The sequence below is a fragment of the Chlorocebus sabaeus genome, chromosome 12, assembly GCF_047675955.1.
Source record: "Chlorocebus sabaeus isolate Y175 chromosome 12, mChlSab1.0.hap1, whole genome shotgun sequence".
NCBI lineage: Eukaryota > Metazoa > Chordata > Mammalia > Primates > Cercopithecidae > Chlorocebus > Chlorocebus sabaeus.
In genome coordinates, this window is record NC_132915.1 from 123,323 (window position 1) to 134,712 (window position 11,390).

Sequence of the window (11,390 nt, forward strand, 5' to 3'; positions counted from 1 at the left end):
CTTTTCCAACCCCAGAGACACGAAGGAGCTCTTCCTGGAGTCTGGGAGGCAGAACTCAACTGGAGAAACTGCCTATCATGTCTCTACTTTTACTGTAAACCCCACTGAAAAGTTTAAAGAGCTGTAAGTCATTTTAATTCATATCACGGGGAACACCTTAGAAGCATAGATTAAAGTGGTCAGTGTTTTGAAATCCTTGGAGATTCTTATTAAATGTTAGCATTGTTTTCCAAGTTTGCAAATGGCTCCTAAAACAGAACGAACCATTTCACAGCCATGGACTTTGAACATGCAGATTTGTGATGACTGGGGGAGGTTGCCTTTCACAGCATCCCGAAAGCACTGAAGGACACGAGGATTGGAGCCAGCGGCTGACAGAGCTAGAGCCCTCCAGGGCTGCCTGGCTCTGCTGACTTAGGACCATCTCCTCCCGAAGTCACCGTGACTGAGCAACATGACTGCGGCAGCAACACTTTGCACAGCACGCAAAAGCACCAGACTCGGGCTCCGAACACCCGGCTCAGCCAAAAGGGAGGGGGATTATTACTTAATCCTTATCACTAAAGTCAAAGGTGAGACTGGCTTGTTACTGCTTGATTCCACGGTAATCAACCATTTGCCCGGCCGGGAACATCCAAGGGTTCAGAAATACATTGAAGAAGAGGCGCTTGCAGTGAGAGCTGCTTTCAAAGGTCACAAATACCTGCCTCTGCTTGCATTCATGTGGGCCTGAACTGGTAAACAGGATGGCACGAGGCTGGCAGAGCTTTTACGGAAACAAACTTGCAATTTCACTCTTTGGTCATGTGGAGAAGACAATTCAAGAAACATAAAATAAATCCGGTAAAGTTTCTAAAAGCTTAATGTCAAAAACTGCAAATTGGAAGATAAGCCTAAACATGTATTAGCTGACCTGTCATTCTAAAATGAAATCTGAAGTTCTTTATTATTTCTTCTGTCAAACAACTGAGAGGACCCCATATGTAAAAGTAACTCCTCCGGACACTGTATGAGTCTGGTGGGAGGACAGTTCCTGCAGCCACTTTTGGGTGCAACATTGTTCTAATACGTAACATGCCTGGACTCCGCCCCTGCTAAGGCACACAGGATACTGCTAACGAATGAAGAACAAAACGTTCAAATAAAAGTTTACAAAAAACAAAAATAAAACAGGCCAGGCACTGCAGTGGCTCACACTTGTAAGCCCAGCACTTTGGGAGGCTGAGGCAGGTGGATCATGAAGTGAGGAGTTCAAGACCAGACTGGCCAACAAAGTGAAACCCCGTCTCTACTAAAAATACAAAAATTAGCCGAGTGTGGTGGCGGCGCCTACAATCCCAGCTACTCAGGAGGCTGAGGCAGGAGAATCGCTTGAACCTTGGAGGTGGAGGTTGCAGTGAACTGAGATCACACCCCTGCATTCCAGCCTGGGCGACACAGCCAGACTGTCTCAAACATAAAGAAATAAATAGCCTTCAGGAAAACAATGATACTAATAACATTGGTACCCGATTAGCAAACTTAATTCATCCTCCTGCGATTCTCTGAGGTTGAAAACACAGCTGTCTCCATCTTACAACTGGAGAAACAGGTTCAGTGACGTCACATCAACACCCCAGTCCTCACAGACACCGAAGGGCAGGGCCAGGAATCTAAGCTTGGCTCCATCTCTCTCCAAAACGTGCTCTGAATCCCTGCACACTCCTGTCCACTAAACAGCTCCAGATCTCCTCCTCCTTTCTCTGCCTCAGGGCCAGTGTGCCAAAACAGACACAAGGCCAGCTGCAGGCTGCACAGCATCTCCCAACAGGTCACCCGCTAACATCTCAAGTTCAGCCTTTCCGGAATATTCAGATCACCTTCCCTCCTTCCCCAAACTCTAAAACCCAGCTCCTCCTTGTCCCTGTGTGTGTGTTGTTTTGTTTTGTGGTGGCATGGCTCTGCTTTCAGTTGCTGGACCAGCAGTTTCAGAACCTCCCTCACAGCCCTTCTCATCTAATCCATGCTCTCAGACTTCTTCCAGATCCTTCCTCTCCCCTTCAAGGCTGCAGCTCTGCCGGCTACTCAACTCAGCCTCCCGCTTCCCACTGGTTTTCCCGTGTCCTGTCTTTCCCTCTTCCGCGGTGCTTCCAGCCACACCTTCTCCAGATTTGTCTCCAGTCACGCAACTGCCCCACTCAAAAAACGTTCAAAATCCTTCATCTCTCCCTGTGTGTACCCGCAAACCTGTAACGTGGTCACCCTCGCCGTCCAATGCTTCCCCAACGTACCCACAATTTCACAGCCACGAACCCACCATGAGCACTCCACGCTTTGGTCAAAGTGAGTGGGCAACTTTTCCAGAAACACGTTCCCCCCTCAGGACTCCTCCCCCATGGCCACCAGCCTGAGCTGCGGTCCAGCCGCCGGGCCTTTCGCTTCCCCTGCACCTGCCCATTCTTGGCGCCCCGCAGTCCTTCACCATGAATCGCATTTTTGGCGCCTCTATGAAAGCAAATGTTTTTTTTTTTTTGAGGCGGGTCTGGCTCTGTCGCCCAGGCTGGAGTGCAGGGGCTTGATCGATCTCGGCTCACTGCAAGCTCCGCCGCCCGGGTTCATGCCATTCTCCTGCCTCAGCCTCCCGAGTGGCTGGGACTACAGGCGCCGCCACCTCGCCCGGCTAGTTTTTGTATTTTTAGTAGAGACAGGGTTTCACTGAGTCAGCCAGGATGGTCTCGATCTCCTGACCTTGTGATCCCCCTGCCTCGGCCTCCCAAAGTGCTGGGATTATAGGCTTAGCCACCGCAAAAGCATCTTTCAGGCCAGGCACAGTGGCTCACGCCTGCAATCCCAGCACTTTGGGAGGCTGAGGCGGGCAGGTCACCGGAGTCAGGAGATCGAGACCAGCCCGACCAACATGGATAAACCCCATCTCTACTAAAAATACAGAAATTATCCAGGCGTGGTGGCGGCACCTGTAGGCCCAGCTACTCGGGAGGCTGAGGCAGGAGAATGGCGGGAACCCGGGAGGCGGAGGCTGCAGTGAGCTGAGATCGCGCCACTCACTCCAGCCTAGGCGGCAGAGCGAGACTCCGCCTCAAAAAAAAAAAAAACAAAAAACAAAAAACGAAAGAAAGTAAGCATCTTTCAAAACCTCTAATGCGTGTTATAACTATACAAATATTTTTTCCTACAGAGTAAACTCTGTTGTTCTTGTCTTCTGGAACTTTGTACGTGGTGGATGTTCAGTAATATTTAGTGAACTTGAACAAAATCAGTGAATTCTTCAGTCAGTGATTTGGAAATGGATACAAAGGGAGGTCAGCTCCACAAAACAAAAAAGCTGAAGCCACTGGAGGACCCCTTTCTTCCAAAGGAATGCAAACAAAGTAGACCACATTCGAACCTGACATTTGAACCACAACTTCATCAGCCTGACTCGGGTTTGCAGAGCGTTCTCCGGGCCTGCACAGCGTCTCTCCCAAGAGGGGATGGAGGGAGCCAGGAGCCCAGAGGGAAGTCTCCCAGCGCACGTTTGCCCAGAGCAATGGCTCCTTGGGATCTAGGCCTGATTTCACATCGAAAAGGTAGCCTGGCTAACATGGCTAAACCCTGTCTCTACTATAAATACAAAAACTAGACCAGGCACAGTGGCTTGCACTTCTAATCCCAGCACTTCAGGAAGCCAAGGCGGGTGGATCACTTGAGGCCAGGAGTTCGACCCTGGCCAACTTGGCAAAACCCCATCTCTACTAAAAATACAAAAAATTATCCAGGTATGGTGGGGTGCGCCTGTAATCTCGGCTACTCTGGAAATTGAGGCAGGAGAATCACTTGAACCCGGGAGGCGGAGGTTGCAGTGAGCTGAAATTGCACCACTGCACTCCAGTCTTGGCAATGGAGTGAGACTCTGTCTGTAAATAAATAATAAAATACAAATACAAAAACAAAACTTAGCCGGGTGTAGTGGTGCACTTCTGTGGCCCCAGCTGCTTTGGAGGCTGAGATGGGAGGATCGCTTAAGCCCAGGAGGCAGAGGTCGCAGTAAGCTGAGATTGCACCACTGCACTCCAGCCTGAGTGACAGAGAGTGAGGCCCTGTCTCAAAAAAATAAAAAAAATTAAAAAATAAATAAATAAATAACTGATGAGATTTAGAGTTTGGTGACTTTTAATTGATTTCTAAAAAATAAAGGAAGAGATGTGTAGTGTGGCCAAAAGAGCCCTAAGCCGGAGTTCCTGAGGCCCCAGCCACAGGCCAAGTCATCTCATCTTCCTCAGTCTCAGGGTCCTCTTCTGTATGAGGAGGTGACAGACTACAGACTAGGTGACTGTTGAGTGCCTTTCAGTTTAAAACTCAACGATTCCATGAAAGTTTTAATAGGAGCAATAAAAGTGACTACAACAGCAACTTTAGGTTACACCAGGCTCTGTGCTTCAACTCCTGATGTTTCCATCATGACCCCGGGTGAGCTCCCTCAGCCGGCTCCAGTGAGGTTCCTGCAAACCTGCAGTCACCACATCCCTTTGGGTACATGCTGTTCTAGGTCTGCTCTTCAGCACTAACGAGATCTTTGCAGGAATGCTGGTTTTTCATTCCGGATTTCAGCACCTGGAATGAATGGAAGTTGGGGGCCTGGTTTGAGAATCATGCTACCTGCCCGATGACATGTGATACTGAAAACGGCCACACGCAGAACTTCCCGCAAGATCACCTGTGTCCAGCATCTAGTACTCCCTCTCAGCTACCCCAAGAACCAGGCATCAACACCAGTTCCATGGGTACAGCACTGTCATACCCAAAGGCTGGTAAAAACCGAAGTGCCCCAAAACAGAACAACTTCAACACCTCCTGATGTGTGCAGGGGAGCAGCACACAGCCGTGAATGTAGAGGAGGTAGATGCACATGTCCTGACACTGAAGGATGTTCCTTGAATAATGTTAAATAACAAAGCAAACTACAGAAGCGTGTGTTGAGTGTGATCCCATTTTGTCTGCTGTTTACTTATAGGCTTATGTAAATATGTGTTCATGTGTAAACTCATATGAGTGTAAAGAAGTATCTGGAAAAATAAGCAGTAAATCATTTACAGTGGATACCCCCGGGGATACATATGGGGTGGGTTTCACTCTTTCCTTGGATTATATTGAATGGTTTAAATTTTGTCCATGAATGCCACATGATAATATTTCTTTAAAGCCTGGTATTCACAACTATCTAGTATAAAAGCACACATGGCCAGGCGCAGTAGCTCACACCTGTAATCCCAGCACTTTGGGAGGCCAAGGCGGGCGGATCACGAGGTCAGGAGATCGAGACCATCCTGGCTAACACGGTGAAACCCCGTCTCTACCAAAAATACAAAAATTAGCCAGGCGAGGTGGCGGGTGCCTGTAGCCCCAGCTACTCAGGAGGCTGAGGCAGGAGAATGTCATGAACCCAGGAGGCAGAGCTTGCAGTGAGCGGAGATCCCGCCACTGCACTCTAGCCTGGGGGAGAGAGCAAAAGTTTGTCTCAAAAAAAAAAAAAAAAAAAGCCGGGCGCGGTGGCTCACGCCTGTAATCCCAGCACTTTGGGAGGCCGAGGCGGGCGGATCACAAGGTCAGGAGATCGAGACCATGGTGAAACCCCGTCTCTACTAAAAATACAAAAAAGTAGCCGGGCGCGGTGGTGGGCACCTGTAGTCCCAGCTACTCAGGAGGCTGAGGCAGGAGAATGGCGTGAACCCGGGAGGCGAAGCTCGCAGTGAGCCGAGATCGCGCCATTGCACTCCAGCCTGGGGGACACAGCCAGACTCCGTCTCAAAAAAAAAAAAAAAAAAAAAAAAGGTACACATATTGACCAGGCACAGTGGCTCATAACTGTAATCCCAGCATTTTGGGAGGCCAAGGTGGGCAGATTGCTTGAATCCAAGAATTTGAGACCAGCCTGGGCAACATAACAAAACCTCATCTGTACAAAAACACAAAAATTATCCGGCATGGTGGCACATGCCTGTAGTCCCAGCTACAGGGAAGGCTGAGGTGGGAGCACCAATTCAGCCGGGGAGGTTGAGGCTGCAGTGAGCCATTATCACACCACTGCACTCCAGCTGGGGCAACAGAGTGCGACTCTATCTCAAAATAAATAAATAAATAATACACGTATCTTCTGTAGCCAAAATTAGCATGCTTCATCCAGGCCCTACTATCGAAATCTCACTATCTGAGGTCCCGCTATCTAAGGTTACTTAGGAAGTGGGACACCTCAAAACACATTTCTAAGTCTCTCTAGGAGTGTGAAAGGTACTGACAATTTTTTAAACTATCAGACATGAGAAGCCCTTTTTTTTCTTTTTTGAGACTCACTTTTTTGAGACAGAGTCTCACTCTGTCGCGAGGCTGGAGTAGAGTGGCACAATCTCGGCTCACTGCAACCTCCGCCTCCCGGGTGCAAGCAATTCTCCTGCCTCAGCCTCCCAGGTAGATGGGATTACAGGCACCCACCACCAAGCCTGGCTAATTTTTGTATTTTTAGTAGAGATGGGGTTTCACCTTGTTGACCAGGCTGGGCTCGATCTCCTGACCTCAGGTGATCCACCTGCCTCGGCCTCCCAAAGTGCTGGGATTACAGGTGTGAGCACCCAGTCGACAGCCCTCTTTTTAAAATATATCCCTGGTCCTCAAAGGCAGTTAAAGCTGTGAGCCACCTATAATAGCTGTAAATTAAAGCTTGAATAAGATTTCACCTGGGTGTGTTTCTAAAGTAAGAATGCTTAGGAATGTATTATTAAGAGGGGCCAGAGGCGACAGCAATGGAGTCATCGCCTTCCTTAACATGTCTGCTTAATATTCAAAAATAAATGTGATCATACAACTCCTTTACATGAATGATCTCCGCCAATCCACACTGTGGGACCAAAGCCAGACAGCCTCCCAGTAAGAAAAGGAATCTAGATTACAGGATGGGGGGCGGAGAAGAGATTTTAAAAATGGAGACATGCATTCCAAACCAAAGTAGTGGGATTATATTTGTTCAGGTCAGCTCTGAGCATCATGTGTTTTTTTTTTTTTGAGACGAAGTCTCACTCTTGTCGCCCAGGCTGGTGTGCAATAGCGCGATCTTGGCTCACTGCAACCTCTGCCTCCAGGGTTCAAGCAAATTCTCCTTCCTCAGCCTCCCGAGTAGCTGGGATTACAGGCGCACACCATCACACCCAGCTAATTTTTGTATTTTTAATAGAGACGGGGTTTCACCATGTTGGTCTGGCTGGTCTTGAACTCCTGACCTCAGGCAATCCACCCGCCTTGGCCTCCCAAAGTGCTGGAATTACAGACGTGAGCCACCGCGCCCGGTCCATCATGTGTCATTTTTATAGCGTACGTAAGTGCAGGGAATGTTAGGAAGGTGTATGGACAATCTGAAAACCCAGTTACCCTTTAGTTAAAAGTGTGGATCAGTTGGCTAGAAAACACCTGTGCACAGCTGCGCATGGTGGCTCACGCCTGGAATCCCAGCACTTTGGGAGGCCGAGGCAGGCGGATCACCTGAGGTCGGGAGTTCGAGACCAGCCTGACCAACATGGAGAAACCCCGTCTCTACTAAAAAAAAAAAATTACAAAATTAGCTGGGCGTGGTGGCTCATGCCTGTAATCCCAGCTACTCGGGGGACTGAGGCAGGAGAAACACTTGAACCCGGGAGGCAGTGGTTCCGGTGAGCCAAGATCGCAGCATTGCACTCCAGCGTGGGCAGCAAGAGCAAAATTCCGTCTCAAAAAAAAAAAAAAAGGAAGAAAGGAAAGAAAAAGAAAACACCTGTGCACACCAACGCAAACGAAAGGATGTTGTGTGACTTACGAAAACCTCACAAGAAGGGGTCCTTTGAGTCTCCCCTCGCCTTGACCCCTTGCTACTCACAATGAGATCAGCAGACACACAGTATCTGGCGGGCAGCATCCACCATAGGAGGACTTCTCAGAAATGCCGAATCTCAGGACCCGTCCCAGAGCGACGGAAAAGGGCACACGTCTTACCAAGAGCCCCAATGATTCCGGTGCCCGGTGACGTTCGAGATGCACCCCACAGAGCATTCGAAACCATTCTACAAACAACTTTTGAGCTTTCCACTAATCGGGTGGGGGCTGCACACACCGTGAGTGCAGATGGATAAGGGTTTTGAAGCACAGCATGGCAACGGTCCCAGCAAGGGGCAGCCCACGGGAGCTCCTTTGCACACCAGGCCTGCTGCTCCTAAAGGCTCTGGAGACCTCCCAGCCTGCTTGGGAGGGGGACGCTCGCTCCTAACAAGTCTCGTTTCGGGTCAGAGATACTGGATTAGAAACCTGACTTGGGTGCCTAATCGCAGAAAGAAGAGACAAAGAAGAGATGGGGAAGGAAGGCAACTGAGCCAGCACTTTCCTGTCTGAGGCCAGGGCGGGTATGACGGGCAGGCCAGGTGCCGGCACTTGGCCGGCTGAGAGGGGCACGAGGATGGAATCAGGCGTGCACCTGCCAGACGGACCCCCAGGTGGGCCCCTCCAAGGTCAAGGGAGGGGGTGAGAACTTGAGTGAGGCTGAGCCAGCTTCTGGAGAGACGGGCCACCAGACAGAGAGCAAGAGAGGCGCCCAGACATCAGACGGACAGACAGGCTCCCCGGGCGGACAGACAGACAGACAGACGGGCCCCGCCCGAGGCCCGACTCACAGGTGCGCGATGCCGGCCTTGCGCACCGCCGAGGAGATGGCTTTGACGGCTGTGCAGAGCGAGTTGAGCAGCTGGGTCAGCTCGCCGGTGCCGCGGGCCTTCCTGCCCTCCTCCATGACGAAGCGGGTCAGGGTGTTGACGTCCGTGTCGAAGGGCGCCTGGTCAGCCATGCTGGAGCCGGGCCGCGGGGGCAGGTGCGGGGCAGGTGCGGGGCAGGTGCGGGGGCAGGTGCGGGGGCAGGTGCAGCGGCAGGTGCGGGGGCAGGTGCGGGGCAGGTGCAGCGGCAGGTGCGGGGGCAGGTGCGGGGCAGGTGCGGGGGCAGGTGCGGGGCAGGTGCGGGGGCAGGTGCGGGGGCAGGTGCGGGGCAGGTGCGGGGGCAGGTGCGGGGGCAGGTGCGGGGCAGGTGCGGGGGCAGGTGCGGGGGCAGGTGCGGGGGCAGGTGCGGGGCGGGACCTGGCGGGAGGACGGACAGACCGACTGCGGCCCCGAGTGTCCGCGGCGCTCGCGGTGCGACTGGGCCAGGCCGGGCGCGGGCGGGTGAACCGGGAACCTTTAGCCGCGGGTCGGCCCCGGCCCCGCCCCCGGCCCCGCCCCCGGGAACACCTCGCGCCGCCTCCCGCCGCCCGGACCGCGGCTCCGCCCGCCGGATCTTCGGAGAGGTCGGGACCCTCCCCGCGGCCGCCCCCCCACGCCCTCCGTCCGCGCTGCCGGACGGGGAAAGTTGTTTCTTTGCAGGAGTTTCCTCCACAATCGTGACACGGAAGTTCACAGAGGTTGAGTAACTTGCTCCGCGCCCCAGCTGGGCAGCGAAACCCGCAGCAGCCCCCGCTCCGCAGCCTCCCGCCCCGGCCCCTGCCCAGGCCTGTCCACCTGCCCGTCCTGTCACTGCCCCCCCGTCCACCTGCCCGTCCTGTCACTGCCCCCCGTCCACCTGCCCGTCCTGTCACTGCCCCCGTCCACCTGCCCGTCCTGTCACTGGCCCCCGTCCACCTGCCTGTGCTGTCACTGCCCCCCGTCCACCTGCCCGTCCTGTCACTGCCCCTCGTCCACCTGCCCGTCCTGTCACTGCCCCTCGTCCACCTGCCCGTCCTGTCACTGCCCCCCTGTCCACCTGCCCGTCCTGTCACTGCCCCTCGTCCACCTGCCCGTCCTGTCACTGCCCCCCTGTCCACCTGCCCGTCCTGTCACTGGCCCCCGTCCACCTGCCCGTCCTGTCACTGCCCCCCTGTCCACCTGCCCGTCCTGTCACTGCCCCTCGTCCCCCTGCCCGTGCTGTCACTGCCCCCCTGTCCACCTGCCCGTCCTGTCACTGGCCCCCGTCCACCTGCCCGTCCTGTCACTGCCCCTTGTCCACCTGCCCGTCCTGTCACTGCCCCCCATCCACCTGCCCGTCCTGTCACTGGCCCCCCTTCCACCTGCCCGTCCTGTCACTGCCCCCCCGTCCACCTGCCCGTCCTGTCACTGCCCCCCGTCCACCTGCCCGTCCTGTCACTGCCCCCCCGTCCACCTGCCCGTCCTGTCACTGGCCCCCGTCCACCTGCCCGTCCTGTCACTGCCCCCCCGTCCACCTGCCCGTCCTGTCACTGCCCCCCGTCCACCTGCCCGTCCTGTCACTGCCCCGGTCCACCTGCCCGTCCTGTCACTGGCCCCCGTCCACCTGCCCGTCCTGTCACTGGCCCCCGTCCACCTGCCCGTCCTGTCACTGCCCCGGTCCACCTGCCCGTCCTGTCACTGCCCCTCCATCCCCGCTGGCACACACGGGTTCCCCGTTTCTCACCCATCTGAGGCCCACGACGGAATCCTGAATCCAGGCCTCTTCTCAGGATTCCTGGAATTCAAGAGCTATTGAGGATCTGAGTTTCCAAGATGTGAACGGCGCGGCCGCCACACAAAGGCCAGAGGCCGCATCCTGAGCCCCTGGGAGCCACGACGCTGCAACTCACTTGCTGATTCACAGAACAACATCTACTGAACACCCACTGTGCTGAACACCGCCCCACCTTCCAGGGGTGCAACGTAATCAACAGACAAAACTCCTGGCTGCTTCAAGTGTACATTTTCACAGAGAAGCAGCAAAAATAAATACACAAACAATAGGTTAGTTTGTTACACGAGCCATAAGTCCCGTAGAGAAGAACGAAATAGAAAAGGAAGACAGGGAATGTGGAGGGGAGAAGAGGGTGAGCAGAGGCCTCAGTAGAAGCTTCTCTGAGAAAGGGACGTGTGAGCAAAGAGGTGAAGGATGCGACACGGTGGAGGTGGGGAGGAGAGCGTTTTCCTCACAGGGAGAGCCAGCGCACAGGCCCTGGGGTAGGAGAGCACGTGTGAGGTTCAGGGAATGGCCAGGAGACGGTGGAGCTGAAATAGAGCTAGCAAGGGGCCCAGGTGGAGGAGATAAGGTCCAGCGGGAGGATGCAGGGGTGAGGTCTGGAGGGCCAAGTAAGGTTTGACTTTGACCAGGAGGAACCCACTGGAGAGTTTGGAGGAGGAGGGAGGCGTCGTCTACCCTGTGTCTTCATACTCCAGCTACTGTGTCAAGATCAGATTGAAGACACTGCCCGCCAGGTTACTAGGAGATAGTGAGCCAGGTGTTAGCAGTGGAGGTGGTGGATTCTGGACATATTTTGAAGGTAGAGCTGATGGGATTCGTTGACAGATGAGATATGTGAGAGAGAGGAGTTTGGGATGATTCTAAGGTTTGAGGCCTGAGAAACTAGAAGAATGCAG

The 11,390-nt window shown here is 53.8% G+C and overlaps 1 protein-coding gene across 1 annotated transcript in view; it reads right to left on the reverse strand.

Annotated features, from left to right (window-relative positions):
- The window catches only part of FBP1 (fructose-bisphosphatase 1), a 31,323-nt gene extending 22,429 nt beyond the window's left edge, over positions 1 to 8,894 (reverse strand). Inside the window, exon 1 of the mRNA XM_007969933.3 lies at positions 8,664 to 8,894. Coding sequence (XP_007968124.1) covers positions 8,664 to 8,833 — 170 coding nt within the window. The 5' untranslated portion in view covers positions 8,834 to 8,894. The remainder of the gene's footprint in view (positions 1 to 8,663) is intronic.
- Positions 8,895 to 11,390: the final 2,496 nt, after the last annotated feature.